Source organism: Siphateles boraxobius, unplaced genomic scaffold (assembly GCF_051911475.1).
Source record: "Siphateles boraxobius isolate OS27281-9 unplaced genomic scaffold, OSU_SipBor_1 7, whole genome shotgun sequence".
Classification (NCBI taxonomy): Eukaryota; Metazoa; Chordata; class Actinopteri; order Cypriniformes; family Leuciscidae; genus Siphateles; species Siphateles boraxobius.
This window is the reverse complement of record NW_027509197.1, coordinates 35,249,967-35,273,369: the sequence shown is the minus strand read 5'-3', so window position 1 is coordinate 35,273,369 and position 23,403 is coordinate 35,249,967. Positions and strand designations below refer to the sequence as shown.

Here is a 23,403-nt window from a genome sequence, read left to right as displayed (position 1 = left end):
TGCCTGCAGTTCGCCCTCGTCAGCCGTCGAATCATTTGAGAGGTTTACAGGACTCTCAAGATGATCGATGAGCTCTATCTGGAAGCCCATGATGCAAGTCGCCGCTCTGCCTCGGCACGAGCGGGACCACGCGGACCAGACGTTGAACCCCCTTCACTCGAGAAGAGGGCCAGACGAGAGCGGAGCGTTTTAAGAGAAAAACGCTCACAGTTCACACAGAGGATTCCCTCGAGAACCTCTCGTGCGCGCTCTTCTCCCAGGCAGGAAAAAACACACTCGTGTGCTGTACATTTCATTTTCTTACCGTTTCATTGAGTAGCGTTTTCAAACAGACAGTCCCTGAAGACGATGAGATGATTTGTCATGTTTGCAAGGCGCCCCTTTATACTTCCAGGTCGCACGTTAATCATTCACGCTAATGATTCACGGGCTGTCGCCGGTCAATATGATTGACGTGATTTGATAGTGATTTCAGACACCTGTCACGCCTGAGGCGTTCCCCATAGCGTCGTTGACGTATTGTTGAGTTCCCTTCGAAAGGGAACTCAGTTCACCATTGACATAAAAAACATTAATCTTTTATATTGCAAATAAAAGCAAGGGAAATTGAAATCATCCACAGAGTCCTGTTCTTTTAACATAAGAAATAAGTGTCAACGTGTTGATCATGGACTGGTCTGGGCAGACATTTAAGTCAAAATCTGTATATATCGTGTATTGTGAAATTATGTTCTCAACATTGCTAATGGGTTAGTTCAACCAAAAAAGAAAATCCTGTCATCAATTACTCACACTCATGTTGTTCCAACCCCATAAAACTTAAATGTATCTTTATACAAAGATATTTTTAATGTCGTTTATTAATTGTTGTCCATCCATTGAAAGTCCACATAAGTCCATGTTAAACAGAAACTCAGACATCCTTGCCTGACACGTGAAAGTATTGGTTCTCATACAGCTCTCGTGTTTACATTTTTTTTAAGTGCTCTATGTATTGATCAGTGTTTATATGTGAATAAAAGGCTTTATGTGTGGACTTTAGAATGGACTTTAAAATGCTTGATTCATATGAATTAGTTTGACAATGCATGTATGATCTTTTTGGATCTTCAAAATGTTGGTTACATGTACTTTAAAGGGAGGGACAGAAAAAACTAAGAATTCATTATTTATTTACTACGCTATGACATTTTGAAAAAAAACATTCAGCTGGTTAATGTAGATTAATCATAAAAAGAAAGAAAAAAAATTCTACTTTACATACCAAGGAGTATGAGCTGAGGAGCTGCAGGAAGTGTGAGCATCCTTTCCACATCAGCAGCAGTGGCAGGTGCCTAGGACAGTTACAATGATGTGGAAATGAGAACAACTCAATAGACAACATCAACAAACAAACAAACAACAATTATTTGTTGTATATGTATAATTAATACTTTATAAATTAAAGGGATAGTTCACCCAAAAATGAACATTTTGTCATCATTTATTCACACTCAAGTTGTTCCAAACCTGTATGAGTTTCTTTCTTCTGTTGAACACAAAAGAAGATATCTAAAAGAATGTTGGTAAACAAACATTTGACTGCACCCCTTGACTTCCATAGTAGTTTTGTCCTACTATGGAAGTCAATGGGTGCTGTCAACTGTTTGATTACTGATATTCTTCAAAAAATCAACAAAAATCAAACAACTTGGATCGATGCAAAAATAAAGTAGGCCTAACAATACACTAGCTGCTACTAGTACAAAAAAAAAAAAAATCACCCTCAGAAAAGAGATATACAGATTACAACAAGTTTACCCACATTTGAAAGCACAATGACCCCGAAATTATTTTTATTTTTGGGACGTTGGGAGGTTTCGCGAATTATAAAAAGCAAGTTGCGTGCATGGTAACAGCACCGGTCATTTTGCGCGCTACAGAGACATCGATGTTATTTAAATGCAACAGTGTTTTGAAGGATTTGCAGAAACTTTGCAGAATAACTAAACTATGTTGAATGAAACTCACCCTGTAATCGTGAATGATCCGTGTGGTGTCAGGAATCCAACTTCTCACAATGACGCAGTTGGTGCTTTTATCACTGAAACGAGCGTATAAAAAACTTACAGTTCCAATATCCACAATACGAGTTAGTTACAATTGCAGATGTATTGTATTTTTCTATTACAACGAGCAAAGCAAAAGGGAACTCACCTATTGTCAGTATGAAGACGGATAAAAAAATACATGCGTTCTCGCACTGCAGTCTTCCTCAGGCTAACAAAAATACTGTTAGGTATCGTTTTGTTTCCTAAATACGCTACAATGCCGTTATACGTTGTCTACGTCATCTCACCAAAAAAAAAAAAAAACGGCAATGTACTGCTTTTGAACATAACAGGATTATACTGTTGAAAATTTGCCGTAAATTTACAGCAATTTTTTACAGTAGGCTATATAGTCTCCTCTGTAGTGGACCTTAAATGGCATTCTGTCGCTGAAGCTGTAGCTCTGTAGCTTAAATGTTAAAATGCTTTATTATTACTAATAGCTTACATATTATTCTATTGCTGGAGCGCTGTAGTTTAATTGTTATTATTACATGGCTTAATACTAATGTTGAATGGGGGTCTGTTATTCCTTGATAACAGACCACTGCTAAGTATAACACACCGTTGCCATGAAAAACAGAGCGTTTCCATGGACACACTTCTGTTCACTCATCGTTTTTAAATCAATAAACTCCTTTATTTATCCGGAGATCGGCCGGTTAGGCCGTGTGTCCACCAGAGACGCAACTGGCGTTTTCACGCGTCTGGCATATAATTCCAATTGTTTTCAATGGGACTGCCGCGTTTTTAGATCGCCATGAGCGTAACGAGGCGTTGAGCTTGTATTTAACGCTCAAGCGCTGAGCGTTCGGCATTTTTTACTGGTCGCCGAGAGTTGAAAAATTTTCAACTTTGGGTAAAACGCAGCGCTCATCACTGTCACTTTTTACCCAGCCGTCCAATCACAGTGGAGGAGGGGCGGGACTAACACATCGACCAACAGTCACAACGACTTGTTCTTTCTGTACAACGATGTCAACCAGCAGAGCTAACCGAACAAAATGGATGAAAAATAAATTTTTAGTATGAAATAAATTATCTGCGAAATCAGTTACAAGTAAACTGTGCTGCGGATATTCTGTATCATGGCAACGAATCGTCTCAACTGAAAAACGCAGCGCTGCCAGCGCTTCCCACAGCTAGGCGTTTTCCTTTGGTGGACACGCGGGCTTACGCTATTACCTTATTCCAAACCGGCCTTTGCGTTACCTCTAAAATGGCCGCTGTTACCCACAATGCACCGTTCCATGAGATCTATGCCCGAGCTCTATTATGACAATATTTCTGAGATGGTATGAACATATTATTTTAAGTATATTGATTTGAGAAAAAAACACTTGAATTAAAAAAATCATTCTTAATGATTTTTTTCCAAATAAATTGTCAGTGTTGTTAAAAGTTCATATGCTCAGACCAAAATAAAATAAAATAATTTATGTGAAATACAGTGATATCATTCACTTAACTGTCATTGTGATCAAAGAAAAACAACAATATTTGTTATGGTATTAAATTTCATAACATTGTATAAATATTATCTTTAGACAATATAAAAATAGATTTACAATTCATGAAATAATAATTTTAATATATTGTTAAAAAATACCTATTTTTTTTATAATATTTTATCCATTATATTAAAACATGATATGCACAATATTTGTATAAAATAAAACGTAATATTTTTTATAACTTTTCAAATAAAAATATAACTCATTGTTTTAGATAATATTTTATCCAATATATTAAAACATGATAAGCACAAGAAAAAAAGAGTTGTTTAATATAAATGACTCAATATGATCAATAAACCACATCCACGTGATACTGTGGCGGTTAGTAGTGTTCACACCAGTAATTTGCAACAGTTTATCTCCTCATTAGCGAGCGTATAACTGTTCCAGCTTGTTTCCAGTAACTTGTGCACTCTGCATCCATTAAGTTTGTTTTATATCCAGGCAGGGATAAATACACTGTGAGTGAACCGGGGCAATTTGATATCTTATACGACTGGAAAACAGTCCCGGTTCAAGTCCAGAATGGTAGATCATACAGGAACTAAAATGAAAACAGGCATAATTCAATGAACAGCAAAACATCTTTGCGGACACCATGAGCAACCAATGCCAGGAAGACGTGCACTGTGGACCCATTAGTGTAAAGATGACATCAGTCAAACAATTCAGACTTACTTGAAATATGATTATCAAAACAACATATAGCCTATATACAGATAGTGTTTTCTAAACATGCATACAGAGACTACAGAGCACTAAACTTCAAGTATCAAATCAGCACGTGCATTCTTGACGGCTGATGTTTGTCTCTTCGACTCCTGAGTGTGAGATGTGTACAGCAGCACTGTGTAAATCTCTGGTAATGAAACATCAGTGTCTGCGGGCCAGCGTTCATTCCACGGTGAGCCTCTTACCATTGCTAACAGCTCCTTCTAGTGGTCAAAATCTCAGAGGTGAAGTAAATCCAACAGCAAGGCCCACACCGACATTCAGCCTTGTACAGCTGGGCAAAACTAGAGACAGCATGCATGTATGAAAAACACAGAACAATCAAAAGAAATAAAATATCCTTTAAACTTAGTATCACACATCTGACAAAGCAATTGTTAAGCAAAACAGAGCAAATCATTTTGCCGCAGTGATGAACTTTACATATGGGACATGTGCAAATGCCATTTTGGAGCACTCTATAAGGCAAACCAGGGACATGTAAACAGCAGAGAGCCACTTGGACACCGAGCGAACGGCATGATTGAACAATCGTGTCTGTTCAATCTCATCTTTTTTTCAAAGTGTGGTTTCAGTCGTTCAAAGTTTGGAACAGGTGGGTGTAGTAGATTGCCTATTCTTCAACTACCACCAAGACCACTGCAATTAAAGCTCAAACGAGACTTGGCAACTCAACGAAAGCCTCTCTGCATGAAAGAAAAGAGACTCTAAGCATTTACCACAGTATTTACCACACACCTCAGCTGGTTTTAATTGTGCACTGCAGTGATTTGTCTTCATGGTTGCAGTCAGTAGCTATTCCTGCACATGTGAATGTTGCTTATAAGTTTCTAGGGGAGACCAAGGTGAACAGTAACCCCGTTAGTTTAACCATTTAGAAACAAGTTACATGGATGAAATAACTATTGATGATTGACACACTAATGAGAAGAGTTGGAAGTTATACTTTTACATCTGGCTTTTAATTCGATTTGTGATCAAGTTGATGAAGATTACATGACATATTATCTGAATCAGCAGCTTCTCTTGTCAAATTTGATATAGCATTCAAACAAACTCTCTACCTTTGGATAGTTGTGACACCTTCAAAACTAGGCTACTCTATAAGATTCCCTGTGTGACTGACACTTGTTAGCCCTTTTATCTATGTATTATATGTTTGGAACGAAAATATGTCCTATTTGTTCACTGTTTTGAATTAAAATGCTTCAAATGAGGTGTGGTGGAGATTGAAAAATGACATAGTCGTTATTTATACGTACATTAGTTTGCTATTAGTGCTACCGGAAGGTTGCACTACACACTTTGTACTTCACACTAATTTGAACAGTTTGAGGATAAGTAATAGATTTCAAAACGACTTGAATTTGTAGAAGCCAAACATGGGAATAATATAAAAAAAATTTGAGACACATACAGCAAAAGAATACAGTGACAGACGTTGAAACAAAATACTCCCCGTTCTCCCCTACTCGTACATGTTCTCTGCGCTCACTAATATACGGGTGGTGCCTGCAGCAGAGCGCTTCTAATCGTGCTCTTTTGTGTGTATTCTTTATCATGTCACATCCATGTTGCCTTTTGTCGCGTTTTGTCTTGAATCTGTTGGAAAGCCGCTGAGCTTCGCGCACGAATCTGACGCTATACCAGCCACAAATTGCACGGACGATCTCAGAGGAGCCTATCTTCGATTTTGCATGGATTTGTGTTTTGCTCTGCGCTCTTGGCATCACTGCGTAAAAGACTGATCCTATTGCCGAGGGGGGGGGGGGGGGGAAGGCGCTGGCGCTGCGCCACGATCTGGCAAGTGCGCCTCCCTTCACCGCTGTTTGGCTTATTCATAGTTAGGGGTTTGGGTTTGGCTGTTTTTAAAAAGGCAAGCACTGCTGTGAAGTTGATCAGTCTGCTCAGAAAACTTCCAGAGGGGAAAGTGTTTTGGAATCGGAAAGTCCAGAATTTCAGTGCGCAACTAATTGCGCACAAACTGGACTATTGGAGAATACCTATATGTGATTCGTTTATTTTATATGTATGTAAATCCACCGGATTGTTCTTTATCATCCTTTTAAGAGATTTTTAATTGAAACATTTTTAAAACACCACAACCAGTCCTTTCACTTTGCTTTGGACTTTTCATTTGAGTCGAATCTGAGCCAAATGTTCATGCGTTCTCATATCTAGGTCTTGCTTTTTTTTTTTTTTTTTTTTTTTCGCCATCGGACCTCATTCACTTTGACACGAAGTAGGCTATGGCTCTTATTGTGCTGGGTACATTTCTGACGGCGTTGTCCATCAGCGGAGGCTCTTATGTGCCGTGCGAGCCGTGCGATCAGAAGGCGCTCTCCATGTGTCCTCCGGTCCCGGTGGGCTGTCAGCTGGTGAAGGAGCCCGGCTGCGGCTGCTGCTTGACTTGCGCTCTTGCGGAGGGGCAGGCATGCGGGGTGTACACCGGTACATGCACGCACGGGCTGCGCTGCCTGCCGCGCAACGGTGAGGAGAAGCCGCTTCACGCCCTGCTGCACGGCAGGGGAGTGTGTACGAACGAGAAGGGATACAAACCACCGCACCCACCTATTGGTAAGTTAACTGGAAAACAGTGCGCCTTTGTTGCACGGAGGCTTTGTTGCGTTGATATCGTGTATCTGGTCGGAACTTTGTGGCTTGCGCTGATCCAGTTTTAGCCTATTGCGTGCGCATGTTTCTGCATGAGCTTTTCTGTGTTGTGGCCGATCTGTGCTGCTCACTGCTGTTTTCCATCATATTCCAGTGCTGCATATTGTTAGGATTAGTGAAACCTGTTTGCGTTTCATCCAAAGCCAATCATTAACAAACGATTTTCAATGGAATCTTGACACTGCAAAGGCATTTACAAAAATAGTACCGCGGTAGTACCGTGTTTTATGGAAATGTACCATGATCTTATTGTACGTATAATGTAAATACCATTCCGTTACCATTGTATTATACTCTGGTACTTCCACATTTGACTGCTGCACATTATAATTATTAGTGAAGATTATTTTATTCATAGCCAATATCAACAAACACTAGCATACAACTAAAAGAACCATGTTTTTTGCCGTGGTACCATGGATCTACCATGGTATTTTGGTGATGTACTATGGTAATACCATGCTTTTTGGCATCTACCATAGTAGCATCAGTATTGTTTTGGACGTACTTGGAGTTCCAGATAAATGCTATGGTTGGATTCTCATATAATGGCATTACTGCCAAAGTACTTTTTTTTAAGAAACACTGTAAAAACAAAATCTGTACTGAAGCTACTTATGTATATAATGAATGTGCACAGAAATAATTTGCGGTGAAATGTATGAAAAATCTGATTGTGAATGAAAACATTAAACTATAAAAGATAAACTAATATATATTCTATCATGACAAAGTTCAAGGCTGCTCTGATGCTGCATTTCATTGGCACAGACGCAAAGCAGCATCAGACTCACCAGAACTGCATTATTTAGTATGCTGTTTAGAACTGTGTAAAGAGCCTCAAGAAAGATGCATAACTCCATACAGTCATGCTTTGTGCATAGTTAGTGTTTGATTTGGCAGTGGTGCTCTATTGACATTAGTGACTCCTCCATTGTTATGATCACACCTCTCATCATTGTACGGTGTACCCACGTCACACAATATTCTTGATTGAGATTCTAGGTTGCTCTGAATTTAGGTCTAAAGTCTGTGGGTGGTGTTGAGGGATGGATTACCGCTCAAAGATTAAATCCATGGGAAGCAGGGTAGCTGTAGTGTGTCTACAAGCCCGCCTATCTGTAAAAATCGCATGTTTATGAAGAATAACCATGCACAGCATACATATTTATTTATATTTATGTATTTGGCAAATAGTTTTATTCAGTGCATTCGAATCATGCTTTTCCCTGGAATTGAACCCCCAACCTTGGTGTTGTTAGTGCAAAACTCTACCAGTTGAGCTACATGAACAAAAATGGGCTATGTGGTTTCAGAACTATATATTTTAGACAACAGCAATGCATGAAACGGAGACAACTTGCTTTATTCTACAAGACAGCACATATTTCGTAAAACAGATGAGGTTTAATTCAGCCGTGGGTGTTTGTACACAAATACAACCCACTCACACACAGGTGCACATCAGAAACCCATTTGTCTCTATCTGAAGTCCTCTGATGAGTGCAGTTGCTGGTTTACCCCTTCTGTGATTGCAGTGGGCACACAGTCGAGCCCTTGTGATTCAGCAAAATGTCTGTGGAGCCTATCTATCAAGAGCTGTTCGTCAAGCATGGGGATGAATTTAGAGGAACGCTTCTAGCCTTCCGTGGTATTCGGTTTCAGCCTGGTTTTACTAGCTGGGCAGGACAGACAGAGAGGGGGGGGGGGGGGGCTAGGTCAAGCGTCCTTGCCCGCATTAGGATTCAGAGCTTTTTGGCTCATGTCTTCCTGATCCATTTTTATTCCCCCTCAGTTTCACAGTTATGCAAACATAAAATTGAAATAAAAGTTTAAAATGTAATAATTTCTCACTCAAGGAACATAACATGTTAATAGTCTCATACCTTCATGGCCTTGAATGCTAGCACTCACGATTTAAAGATTGAATGTTTTGAGCCAAGTACAAAAGGTTATGCCGTCGCCATTGATGGATTGGCAAATGCTGCAAATGTGTCAATGATCACATGGGAGACTTTCTGTTTGGACATGCCATGTGGATCTTGGATGCAGTTGCCAACAGATATGACTACAGGCTACTTGCCCGTTAAGTCTGTGTTAGCAACGATTGCACACCACGGTCTGAATCTAAGAGTGCGCAAATAAACAAACGTAAAGAATCGGGCCAAAAGAAGTTGGCTGTTGTATTCGGTTACTTCTGTATCTCTGATTTATGCGTTTTATTTACCCACCAGAGACGTAGCCATAACTAAACAACGATTACAAGGGAATGGAACGCAGTTGTTCTTCTATTGCTTGTCTGTCATCAAATTTTTATATTATCCCACAGGCCAAACTCACAGAAACTTATACTTGCTTGCAACATCAGACTGACATTGCTGACATTGACAGATATATGGCTTGCTTGAATAGAACTCTGAATAGATCTCTTGCACTTTTTGAAAGTGATCCCTAGCTTTTGAAACTTTGTATAATCTGCACATTGGTTACTTGTAACCTTTTTTTTTTTTTTTTTACCATAAATCTACAGCGCTCGTATATCAAGTGCCCTGTCATCCTTTGCAGAGGTATGCAAGCGGGGAACCTATTTAGCATGCTTGAATGACTTCTTCCAGTAAAGTTTAAAAGCAATCTGCCCAGCGTGTATTTGTCATTGGCACCTGGAAAGCTAGTGAGTAACAGCTGTGAAGAAAATCAGCTTGCACAGTAGTCTCGCCTCTGTCAGAAACGTGATTCCCAGGCTGCGACATCCTCACGCTGGGCCCTGCTTAAATAAGAACACATGTTAGGCTGACCAAAACAGTGAACGCACAAAAACAATCTATTTAATCTATGGGTTTACAGCTCACATTTAGATAATTAAACATACAGAATGTAAGCAGACAGCAGGGCTGTAACCATGTGGTTTAGCAGAAGACGCCGACCTGTTGAAACCTCCTGTCATGTGCTTCGGGGTGGTGAAGGGGGAGCCATAGTGTCATGTTTCTTTAGGGAAGGAGAACAAAAGGTGCCTAATTTCTTGCCTGCAGCACAGGTTCAGATGTGGTTCCAAAGTGCTGCCTCAAATTTTGTGCCCTGCAGGATTCTTGAGAGGATAGATCAGATGCAGCACAAGACAATCGTTACTTTGCTGTAGTTCTGTTACAGTTGTTACATTTGGTTGTTGAGGATCATGGGGAATGTGATTTGGAGCTTGGACCCAAAATTTTGCTTGCTCAGAATAGCCGATTTATTGGAAAATTATTTGATAAAGCTCATTCTATGAGTAACACAAACTTGTGGTGTGCATATATTTACTACTGTACTATAAGTGAGTGAAATTACCCAAGATTGATATTATGTTAATTTATATCATGCTAACACTCTAACTGCTGTGTACTATAATGTGTACTATAGTAATTTCACATCATATAACACTCAAAATGTGTACTATTACTTACTAAACGTATACAACGAGTAGTTATGACGCTAAATTCTGAGCCGCAAATGAAGCCAAGGCGCTCGAGAGTTAAAGTAAATGTATGTAAAAAGCATTTATTTTATCATACTTTCTTGACTTGTTTGGAACACGTCTTGCGGCGCATTTTCACATTACTGCTTGTTTCTTTGTCGCTCTCATGTGTAAACAATGTAAAGCAGTCCTGTCCACTGATAGTCATGCAAATATATCTACCACAGTTTAAATGGTATAGCAAAATCTCTGGCTGACACAGTTCTACCATCATAACACCCAGTCATACTTCCTACAGTCTAAAACCTTCAATATATCCTACAATGAACCCTTCTCAAGGGCATTTTATCATTTTTGGCTTTTCAGTGTCAGTTAAAAAACTTTTTTTAAGGCCCAGTTTACCTGTAGAAAATTCGAAGGTGTTTTTCCACTTTAAGCTGCACATGAACAATTGCATATCCCCTTTAAATGATTATATAGAATCTTAAGAATAAACAAAGTAATAAATAAAATATAGTTTAGAAGAGGAAAGATTGTACCTAGATACTCTTGACGGAAAAATGCCTTGAGCTTATAGACAGTATCGCTCTCTTGCCATTGTCTGAGCTAATTGAAATCAGCGACTTCGAGTGATCCACTGATGTCCTGAAGAGCACCTCTTGAGTTCATGTTTCGGAGTGTTGATGACATGAGACATGGTCAGGCGATGAAGAGGTGCGCACATGTGCTTTCAGCCTTAAAGGCATCGACAGGTGTCATCACTTTGCATTGTCCTGAATTACAGGGGACTTGTTTAAATAGTAAATTATATGATGACTTTCTTGGTTGTAACTGATAGCATATTGCAACATGGAAACTTTTATCCCAAAGTGTAGCTTTTAATGTTACTTTGCACTTACCCTGACTTTAACTCGTATTAGTGCACAGTTGCATTTCTTGGTATTCTTTCTGGTAATCTAGCATGCCTCTCTGCTACAGCGGCCCATAGGGGTGTGCCATATCATACCGTCCACGATAATACCGGTATACATTTTTACATGATAAAAAAAGTGTCATATCGCGATATCAATGATATAGCGACGCGATGACGTATGGCGCATTTACGTTCCCTAGCACACACAACAACAACACCTGTCTGAGCGCGAGGGCAGCCTGCCAGCCTCCGATGACGATTTAGCAATTTCACAAACAGCTTGAGTGTTCAGCGGGGCTGCTGACGCGCGTCTTCTCTCGCGCGAGTTTACGAGTCGGGACATGACTGAATGGTCTCTTGCACAATCTAGCCATCAGTGCATCGTAACTAAAGTTTATAATTTTCAAGTCTTCTTAATTCTAATCAGTTTAAACATTCAAGCGGTTTTAAACTATCCAGTAAGCTACTCGCGCACTCTCTGAGAGAGTTGCACTGCGTGCATACATAGAGTACAGCTCGCGAGAAACTAAAGTTATTTTTCGCGGATTATATCGCTTTAATGGGGGGGGGGGGAACGCAAAATTGTGTAAAACTTCCGGTCTTGATAAGTATACTCATAAACACAGTCGGTTGTGTATAAAACGCATGTGACAGTGTGACAGACAGTATAATGAAAACAGCAATGGATCCGTGCACTAGCTGTAAAAGTGACAGCAGCCATAGGCTATGCGTCTGTCATTAATGTTGTCGTCAAAACAACAAAAGATAGCTTTAATTGTAATGAATGAGAATTATTAGCCTATGTATTTAATTTAATCAGGAAACAGAACTAAAAGACTGTGTTATTTTACACTTGATTACTTTATTATGTTTCTGTAGTATTTCTGAATACTGGTGTTAGACCTGCACACATTTAACATTTAATTCCAAGATTGAAATCAAGCTTCCTTGTGTTGTGTAAACTCTTAACAACAAAATTACCACATTGTAAAAACGCAATGAGTGAGCAAACATTTAGGCGAGATAAACATAAGAAAATTTTCAACAACAACAAAAATAATGTCTATATCATCATAAATATCATTATCGCAAATATTCTTGAAATATCGTGATAGAATTTTGAGGCTATATCGCCCACCCCTAGCGGCCCAAGCATGTTGTGGACACGGTCCAGGCTTTAAATATTTAGCAGTGGAGTCTTGCCAGGGATGCCATGGTTGGTCTGTGACAATGAATGCAAGACAAAGACAAGCCCAGCAGAATGGCCTGCTTCAAGAACGACTGAATATTTAACAATAGCAAGACCTAATTCTAACCGTGCATGCTAATAAGAGACTAAAGGACATGGTTTGAGGCCCCTAGGATTTCAGAAGCACCTTGTATTTACATTTCTCAGCTTGTTTGGCTGCACATTCTGAAAAAGAAATCAGACTAGGTGAAAACACAACTCCAACTGGAATCTGCTTTCATCATTAGCCCCCAAGCTGTAAGAAACTGTGGATATTCATGAAGTATAATTGCCTAGCGCAAATGTAAATTATTAAACAGAGCCCTATCAGATGCATCTCTTTTGGCCAGGCTCGGGTCCCTTTATCTTAATGAAAAGTTTTGCAAGACCAAGAGGAGAGACACCAATACCTCTTGAGCATTCTTTCCAAAGCTCATTTGAATAGACAGGCTACACGAGATACGTCTGGTTTGGCCTGGCTCCAGGATCTTGGCTGTGTGTCAGATGTTAAACACAGACCCGCTAAACCTTTACAAGCTGGGGACCACGAGCATGGAAAAGGTGATTTTGGTCCTCACTCCGAAAAGCCTGCTGAAAAGACGAATTTAGTGGCTTACAAACTCTAGTCATTTCTGATTTCATAAACGCGATGCTTTTGGACCGTGCGCAAGGAGTAAAATCACAAAAACAACCGTAAGGAATTGTTTTTGCCAACCCAGTCATCCTGCACCCTCCCTTTTAAGTCTACATTTCTAAGCCATGTAAATCTCCCTCTAGGCAAACTTCCCTATGACATTTCCATGAGGGGATCTCAAATTCGGTGGCTTCAGGAGCCCAAACCTGCGGGGAAATCTGTACAGAAATTTCAGTCTGCCAAGTCATGGGTTGCAGGATTGATTTCAAAGAGACAGCACCATGCTCTGATTGTAACTTCAGAAGCCAGGAAACCAATTCCTGTAATGACCAGGCACCCGCCCCATGCGTCTCCAGGTCAGACAGACTCTTTCACCACCGGCCTGCTCCAGAACACCCTGCCCCAGTCCGCAGTAATGTGAAGCACTGGAGCTCAGAGGCACTGCGAGGGCAGTTATCTCAGTCATTTCTGCTGGCTGCCTCAGCTGTCTGATAATGCCCTCTTGGCTGTATGCGCAAAAAAAAAAATACTTGGTACCCCAACAGCCTAGATGTTCAGGCCTGAATCCGTATGTCCATTTCCATTCGGAATGATTCTCGAATGAAGCCACAATCAGATGCAATATCAACAAAAATACTATAATTTCAATCTGTTTTAATAATCGCTTAGTGTTGTGCCCAATACGATCCTTTGCTGAAGTATTTACTAAATTAAATACTCTACAAATTTGCAATTAGCAATTTGAATAAAACACCTTGTGTTCATATAGAAAAAACAGGAGGGCATTTATCAGAATTTAGAATTGCTACATAAATTTGCATCGCATGCAGGCATCAGGTTTAGTCTGAAAGGAAACAATATAATATTCACTAAATTATACAATTAAACCACAACCATAAACAAATACGATTCCTATAATAATATTTTATTAAAAATGCTATTTGGTATTGCAAATATGATAAATATTAATTTATTAGATGATTTTACTGGTTTGGATGACTAAATGTCAATGTAATTTTATCTCCTGATATTGTATGCTTAGTGTTAATGATCTGTTAATCTTCTCTGGATGTACTATGTTTGGCTTCGCTCTGCATCCAAAGTATTTGACTTTAGTGGGAAGACAATTTAGAAGTAGAGGCATGTATCCTGTGGAGTTTTACTATCAAATATGTGCTTGAATTACTTGTTCTGCAAAATCTCCACATTTTCCCTGGACACATGTTGAAAGTTACTACATACACAGCCTTAGATTCTTGAAGAAGAAGGTTGTGGTTGTCATGGTGTTATGGTTATTGTGACTTCAAAGTTTTTCAAGTACTTCTCTGAGCTGTTAAGGGCCCTTTGAAAAGCCGTTTCTGTTCTCACTCATGCACATGCGCTACAATGTAGTCAAAGAAAATTTTCAGCTGTAAAAACAGAAGCACATTCAATGTTTAGGCAGTACACCTAAGTGCATTTTAGAAAAATCCCATCATATAGCATTAGAATTTTGAGGATTTTGTTTCAAGTTGTATAGGGTGTGATAGGTTGGGGGGGATGGTCATCAGCTGTGGATCCTGCCCCCTCCCTCTCTAAACAATGCATAGGAAACATTTGGTGGAAAAACAGTTGCTTTACTGTTTACAATCTAGACACTCATTAGCAACCAGGATGTGTAAGAAAAAAGCCTTTTGAGGGGGGAGATTTTTCTGACATTTGTCTTGTTTTTATAAATCAAATTTGTAGCAATGTTGCTTTGCAACTGTAAAAAACCTATAATACAAAATATCACAATAGTCGACCAGGTGTCGAACCACAGGATGACAAAAAGTTTCGGTAACAATTTATTGTAAGGTGACGTAGTTACTACATGTACTTATTATAGTAATGACAGTAAATTATGCACAATTACAACAACTAACCCTAAACAAAACCCTAACCATATCTCTAGTGTAAGTACATGTAGTTAATTAATATGAATCAGTTATTATTTGAGTAAGTACAATGTAACTACATCACCTTAAAATAAAGTATAACCAAAGCTTTAAAAGCAATATTTTTATGCTGGCATGTCTCAGTGGCCTTACAGTGCTCGTCACTGTCAAAATGACCGAGATAGCCAATCAAACAAGGTTGGTACTATAATTTAAATGAGACCAAATTGTGCGGCTTATTAAGGTTTGCTAATGCATTTTTTAGCTGGACGGATGATAAAGCGAGTGAAAAAATCCCATAGGTTTACATCAAAGGACCTGAAAATTTCAGAGACAAGAATATAACAGAGAATAATATACTAAAAACAATAGCAACGCCCTGGAAACCACTTTAGCATCATGGCTGTGAGTTTTGCTCTTGCACTCACATTTTCTTGCAGTAAAAGCCTAGTTAATGCGTATTGTTTGATTCTCTTTGTCTTAGATCGTGAATCAATAGAGCATGATGATACAGTGAAGCCAGACACGACTGAAGACCAGAGTCCTAAAATTCCCCTTAAAATTCCAGATGTAATCAACAGCAAGAAGCATGCTGCCGTGCGCAAGGACAAGAAGAAACAACAGGAGAAGCTTCGCATACTGGGGACGTTGGATTACTCCCCCCTTCCCATTGACAAGCATGAGCCTGAATTTGTAAGTTGTGTGACGCAGCAGCTGCAGTAAAATGATAGCTAGCCGTAAACACTGAGGTGATGATGTAACTCACAATGTGTTGGTCTGACGCAGGGTCCCTGCAGAAGGAAGCTGGATGGAATCATTCAAAGTATGAAAGACACCTCACGCGTCATGGCTCTTTCCCTCTACCTGCCTAACTGTGACAGGAAGGGCTTCTTCAAGCGCAAGCAGGTAAGACTGTTGTTTCTTTTATTGTATAAAATGGATATTTCAATTTAATATGATCGATTTTTTTTATCATTAAAGTCAGTCGATTTTAATGCCGTCAACGGAAATAGTTAGAAACAAACTCACTGCAGAACCACTGCGCGTCTCTCAGCAACCTTTCCTGAATATATCTATTTTGAACAAATCGGATCAGTCAATAATGTAAATGACTCTCACAGATAGTCACTGTCACCACCAACTGGTGTATTGATGTAATTTGCTTACAGTCACTGAAAAATCCCTACCACTAAAAAAAAAAAAAAATATATATATATATATATATATATATATATATATATATATATATATATATATATATATATATATATTGTCTCTTGTATACCATGTGATTCTATTTATTGTTGGGCTACATGAACCCAAACCAAATGATCAGATTATTTAATAGATTTGTAAAATAAACATACATGTGACCAGCCATCAGTTGAACTCTTTAATAATGCAGTGATTTGCAATGTTGCTTTGCAACCTAAAATACACCATATCACACCAGTCGTCTAATCAATTAGTCTATTCGTGAGGTGCACTTGTTTATTTTTGCTCGGCTGTGCTACATTATGCACAGCCTCTGCTTGTTGTGAAGGTGACAAAAAGATTTAAAAATTACATTTTTAGGTTGGTCTACCTCAGTGGTCTTAGTCTTCGGCAATTTCAAAATTATTAGGATGGCCAATCAAATCAAAGAAGATGGGCGTTACAGTTTACAGAAGTTAAACATCAATTGAAGTGAAATTGATTGTGAGGTAGAATGTAATTAGTGATGCAATCTACTCAAACTTTTTGTCAAATGTCAACCTTTTTATTCAAAGGTATAGGCTATCATTTACATGATTCATGTAAATCATACTTGAATATGACGAAAACAAAAACGGAGCCATTTCCGGGCATATTATTAAGAGTGAATGTATGCATATTTAAAATAATATATATATATATATATATATATATAATATTTGCAAAAAGTTCAAACTGAATTTAAGCTCTTTCACTGTTCTTTGTTTTTCTTAATTCCCTTAAATCCCCTTTAAGGGATAATTCACCCACAAATGAAAATTCTATCATTAATTACTCACCCATCGTTCCAAACCAAATCTTTGGGGGAAAAAATGAGCGGTTTAGTCGAATTTTTTTGAAGAGACACGATTGCTTTTTATGTTGAACAGATTTAATTTAGATTTTTATATTCGCATATAAACATTCATCAACTCACACATCGGTTGTGGTAAATGGAAGCTCAAGCATGTTTGACGTTTGACCTGTGAGAAACAATGAGGTTAATTCTCATGTTACGCAGGACGTTTGAGCTTCTGCAAGAACCAATGAGTTTTGTTTTTGCGCGTCAAGCGAGCTTCTGTTTATTTTAGCTGATCAATGTTTATATGTGATTAAAAGCCTAAATTCAATCTGTTCATCATATATATAAAGCGATCAAGTCTTTTCAGAAAATTTGGAATAAACCGCTCAATTCATATGGATTAGATTTACGATCTCTTTATGAACTTTTTGAAGTGTCAAAGTGGTAGATGCGTAGCTGTCAATGGAGGGACAGAAAGCTCTCAGATTTCATCAGAAAGATCTTCATTTGTGTTCCGAAGATGAACGAAAGGCTTACAGGTTTTGGACCGACATGAGAGAGCGTAATTGATGACAGAATTTTCCTTTTTGGGTGAACTATCCCTTTAAATACTTTATTTAATCAATAACTAAATAAAAATACCATTACTACTACCCCCATGTTCATACATCTTTACAGCTGTTGTTGTAATGCTTTTTTTTCTTTAAAGTCTACTTAAGAAAATTAGTCAACTAGTTGCGTTTAAAAATATGTAGTTTCAAAACTAAATCACTCCCATTATAGTCAACACAGTCATGTACACTGGAATTGTACACTTGAATTGACCGTCTTTTTCTAATTACATCACACCACAAATATTTTGTGAATGCATAGCTGAGGCATTCTCATTGAGTTGGACTGCTTGCAGTTATATGACCCTTTGTCCCTTGTCCACCCTGCAGTGCAAGCCCTCCCGTGGCCGGAAAAGAGGCATCTGCTGGTGCGTGGACAAATATGGCGTGCAGCTGCCCGGCACTGACTACAGCGGCGGTAACATCCAGTGCAAGGATTTGGAGAACAGTAACAACAACGAGTGAGAATCAACCCACCCTGATCACCAGACCTAGGGCCCACCCTCCTTGTCCTGTCCCACCATCTACCCGCCAGTCACTTTGAGATTTTGATGCAAAACGACAAAGAAACACAACAGCTATTACAAATATGAACAATCAGACTAAAAAGAAAATGTTAAAGTGAGATAATCCACAGGAATCTTTTTGACTGAGCGCTCATCTCTATCTCGCTGGACTCAGCCAATCAGAGGAGCCCCCTGCTAAAGCTGAGTCCCGGCAACCACAACAACAACAAAATTGTTAAAAATATATACATACAATTATATATTTTTATAGAAGCTGGGGTTTGAGCACCATACTGTTTTGTTTAAAGTTAACATAAAACAAAAAACTACCAAAAAAAAAAAAGAATATATGGCATGTTGAATATTAACAGGGCTATCTTGGTCTTTTACATCTTTTGTTGTCAAGGTATCAAATGAGATAGCAGGAACTCTTACTATTTGAAAAAAAAAACACATTTGTTTTCCAAAAGAAAAAGGAAAACACATGTTAGAGATCTGCTGATACAGTCATCTCTATCTGGCTTTTTTGGTCATGTCAGAGCACTTATTCATTGGGGAACCTGCTTGGAAATGTGTAACTTCACCAAGTTCAGTGTATGCGTGTGTGTGTGTACGAGTGTGTGTTTGCGTGCACACCCGCGTGAGCAATGAAATACGGCGATAGCTTTCGAAAAAGGAATGTTTTTTTTTTGTCTTTGTGGCATATCCCTCCCAGAACATAGAGAAAACCAGGATCCCATTAGACAAATCTGTTTCAGCAGCTCCAGACTTTGTAGCTTACCTTACATGCCAACCGTGCCTATGTAAACAGACGATGCCACACAGTTTTACACGGGTGAGCAGAGCAATCCCGAACGAGAAATAAAGTCCACACAGAAATCAATCGGTGTCCACGCCTAGAAGAGACAGGGCCACTCTGGAATAGTTTCGTATCAGATATTGTGGCATCTGGGCTGAGTTAAAATCGAGACAGATGCTGTAACCCTTAAACGCTCCCAGCATTTGCGTTTGAACTTTGATGGACGTTCACCGTGCAGAGCGGTAGTTTCTTTCTGTCTGTAATGTTTGATTTTATTTTTTATTTGCGGAATAACTTTTGTTATGTGCTGTTTCCTTTGACTTCATGGAGGTAATGAAAGTCCACTTATGAGCCATGTTCCTCGACCATGTGGTTTCACTGAAAATAGGTGTAACCTTGGTATATTACCTTTAACTCTAGATTATTGAATGTTTTCTTTTTTGTATTGTTGTCCTTAACAAACAACCACAACGATCTGGTGCTCAGCAAAGGAGTTTTAGCATTATCAATTTGCATATTTCCATGTGACCTGTCACAGTGACAACTTGCTCATTTGAATGCAGGTCGGACCACTTTTTAAGATCCGCCCACTTTGACTGTTCACAAATCGGTAATAGCTCTTTTGGTTAGCATGATGACACATTTAATTTGTATTTCTGTATTTCATCTAACCACAAGGCATGGTGGAAACAGAAGGTGTGTTTCACTACAGCGACGTTCAGTGTGAGTTTCTGTGTGCGAGTCTCAGTGCCTTCCTACATGCAAATACATTTGAATGGTGACGTGGACGTTACACAATAGCCAAGGGGAACGAAACAACCTTTTCATATTGACGAAGGACCTCAATTGCGTTCAAATATTGCATCAGATCAGATAGGAAATCCGTTAAACTACATTGTTTGTCAAGCAGCTATCAGAAATCGCTCCCTGCACCGAGGCTAAGATAGGGAGATCGTAGTCCAGCTAGCGCTAGCTCATTTACTGTTATTTCTCTTACGAATAAGCTGACGATTGATTTGACAGAGACTGCAAATGTGTGTAATTGCTGACGAGAGTATTTTCAATCAAGCTATACATCAAACAGGGAAACTCACCGGTCAGCTCTTGAAGAGTAAGTGAAGCCATTCTCTGCCACAATGGGTCCATCCGGATCTTATTTCAGGGCCCGAATGATCATAGTATCACTGCTGGGAGGGGGCTGTAAAAATAGTCACTAATCTATCCAGATCTCAATCATATAAATACCCATCATAACCAGGCCCAGACGGAATCCGCCCATCTGAATTTTGAGTTGAGAGAACTACGCTCTTATTGGTAGCTGAAAGCACAATCAAATTAGCCAGAGAATGTTGCATAGAATTCCATGCACAAAGATTCCGTGTGGGCCTGGCTGTAATTTTAAATAACCACGGGTTCGCAGAATGTAACCGTTGCATGTCAAAAAAGGATTGCGAATGACAATTGGCTCTCAAATAGGAGGTGGTGGTGAGAGAGAGAAAGAGTGAGTTCAGGGCGTGCGGGTTAACCAGACTTTTGCAGGTGTCTCGAGTAGTCGTGGAGGCGCAGTCGCCGCTGTTATTGCACAATTCGCCTCATAGGTGTCTTTACCACAGGGCAAAATCAGTAATCAGAGTAATCCAGGTCCTGATCCATGCCGAAAGCCCCCTCGCCATTTAAAGAACGCAGCATGCACTTAATTCCTTACCTTGCCACACGTTTAGTGCCGTCTCAAAGTGAATCTCAGTTCAGGTATAGGAGCAGGAGCAGGCGTCGGACAGATACCCTGCCGGAGTACCTTTGACAGGGGCTTCGCAAGCCCAAGCCTGAGACCCGCATCATAATTCAGTGGGTTTACCAGTAATACAACTCTACCAATCACAGTCTATTCTCCATCTACTCTTAATAGACTTTGCGTCTCAGTGATATCAGGGGAGGAGAGTGGGTGAGAGCCTTAAGTGGTGATCTTGTGCTGGGCCTCCCTTCACAACACACAACACATACTGCAAAAATCGTTCTCTTAATCAGTATTTGTGTCTTGTTTTCCAGGTAAAATCATCTGAACGACTTTAAAAGTAGTTGAATTTACTTGAGAAGCAAAATCATATCTTGAATTGCATTCATAAATCAAACAACTTTTAGGGAAAGAAAAACAAACCAGTATGGCCAAAAAATCAACATCAAAAATGTGTGTACTCTTATGTTTCAAACCAGTTTGACTTACTTTTTTTGTGGAACAACAAAGGAGAAGTTTAGCATAATGTCCGAGCTGCTCACCTCTATAGTTTGTCAAGCTTCAAAATTAACAAACGAAGCACCATACAAGTCATAGAAAGTTGTACGAGAGCTTTGTGCAAAAAAATTATTTAAAATCTTGCCTTGAAAATCTTGCTTGACTGCGGTATTCACCTTTCACTTGTTCATAACGCAGCTGCAAATATCTTCTTTGTGTTCCATGGAAGAAAGAACGTTATGAAGGTGATAATTCAAGACATATTCAATGAGAATAAGGATTATTGTATTACAAAGTGTTGCTTCTCAAGTCAATTGATCTTGTTTTATAAACGTCTAGATATTTTTATTGAAAAAACAGACAAAAATACAATTTTTTGCAGTGCTTCACACTTCATAGTAGAATTTTTAGATAGACAGTCTCGGAATCTGATAAGCAGGCATGCAACGGCTTTGGTCACGAGTAAAAAAAAAAGTGTTTATCTGAAAACCCTGAATGTTATGAGACGATGCACTGTGGCTGAAATTAAGTTTTACCTTGTTTCCCCAGGTCGTAGAATCCATCTGGGTGTCATTGTGAGAATGGGAAAGAAATGTCATTAATGTGATTTTGATCCGTTCTGATTTGTAATTAGAGATAAAAGACTATCGATTGCCAGGACGCAGCATGTTGCTTTTGTGCTTATCTGCTTTCATCAGATTCCGAATCTCCTACTTGGGTAGACAGCAGTGTTCATAACTGACACTACAGTAGAAACGACAGGTTTTCTTTCTCTGAATGCATAACAGTTTTTTTCTTAATTGATTTTTTCTTCTTTTTTGGGGGGAACGAGAACAGACTTGATTGACCACCTAAATGTGGCATAAACTGGCATGTGAAAAAGACCCATTGGTGGCTGGAGGACTCTAAAAATGTTCAGCATTTGGAACTCTTATTAAAAACCAATAAAATGAAAAAAAAAAAAACTCAAATTATTAAGAAAGTGAATATCACTGTGTAATATTTATTCAACTTGTAATTTATGTACTCTTTTAACCTTTGTCTTTTTTTTTTTTTTTTGTCATGACAAAGCATTTATTTAAATAAAGTTATGTATTCATTTAAGCTTGTGCAATAAATTTATTTGTACATGACCGGAATTTGATCTTGTTTATGAGAACAATTTAAATAAAGTTTTATCTCTAGCAACGGCAGTAACCACAGGAGTTTTCCAGATGTCACACCATTATTACACACTGAATGCCAATATAAAGACAACAAACACTGTGACATTTTAATAACACAATCTTGATATGATAATAAGACTTACCAAACACATACACTGCTGCTTATAAATCATCATGTTGGCACACGTTAATGTTCCAAGTGCTATATTTTTTGCACTGATCGGTCTGCGCAGCGCCACTTCAAGACGAACACACCTATTGTCAATCTTCCATCATCAATGTCATGAGTATATAATGAGAATATAATGCCAGTAACTTTAGCATGATACATTTTATTTACAATAATATTAAAATCATCAAAACTACAGCATAAATGGAATTATTTAGTAACCAAAATCAAATTTAAATATCAGAGATATTTAGCTACACTACACACTTCAGGTTATTTTAGCTTCATGAGATGCAGGACTTTTAAACATTATCAAAGGGGTTCACAAATATGCTGTATATTTGAATGAATGCATAACCAGATTATCATTCACCTAGAAATTTAGTTACATCGGAAAACTTATGATTTAGAGATTTTAACAGATCAAACAAAAATTATTTCGCTGATTAATTCATGCACTTAAAAAAACATTCTTATTTTTTTTTTAATTTAACCCCATGCTGGCCCAATTTACTTCAATGGTGAGTGCCATACTGTAATCATTAAAGTAAAATGTTTACTTTTTGTATGTGATATATATATATATAGTGTAGGGGTATAACGATACTCTCATGTCACGATTCGATACATATCACGATACTGAACTCACAATATGATATTATTGCGATACTCCAAGACATGGTAAAAGGTTAAAAAAATTATACTGTTGATTAAAATGCTAAATTTGTTTTTT

The 23,403-nt window shown here is 38.6% G+C and overlaps 1 protein-coding gene across 2 annotated transcripts; it reads left to right on the top strand.

Annotated features, from left to right (window-relative positions):
• Positions 1 to 5,835: 5,835 nt before the first annotated feature.
• Positions 5,836 to 22,468, top strand: igfbp5b (insulin-like growth factor binding protein 5b). Of its 2 annotated transcripts, none has more exons than XM_077215681.1 (4): positions 5,836 to 6,916; positions 15,723 to 15,847; positions 15,941 to 16,060; positions 18,131 to 22,468. In XM_077215681.1, exons 1-4 carry the CDS (start codon positions 6,589 to 6,591, stop codon positions 18,263 to 18,265), a joined length of 708 nt encoding a protein of 235 aa, XP_077071796.1. In that variant the 5' UTR covers positions 5,836 to 6,588; the 3' UTR covers positions 18,266 to 22,468. The 2 variants fall into 2 exon arrangements, with proteins under 2 accessions (XP_077071796.1, XP_077071795.1); XM_077215680.1 differs by having other exon boundaries at positions 5,944 to 6,916; positions 15,639 to 15,847.
• The last annotated feature ends 935 nt before the right edge of the window (positions 22,469 to 23,403 follow it).

Excerpts from the sequence above, each read along its gene's own strand:
- igfbp5b (XM_077215680.1), top strand. The coding sequence starts at position 6,589 with ATGGCTCTTATTGTGCTGGGTACATTTCTGACGGCGTTGTCCATCAGC. Across the intron at positions 6,917-15,638 it reads ACCACCGCACCCACCTATTG|ATCGTGAATCAATAGAGCAT; the intron begins GTAAGTTAACTG and ends TCTTTGTCTTAG. Across the intron at positions 16,061-18,130 it reads GCTTCTTCAAGCGCAAGCAG|TGCAAGCCCTCCCGTGGCCG; the intron begins GTAAGACTGTTG and ends TCCACCCTGCAG.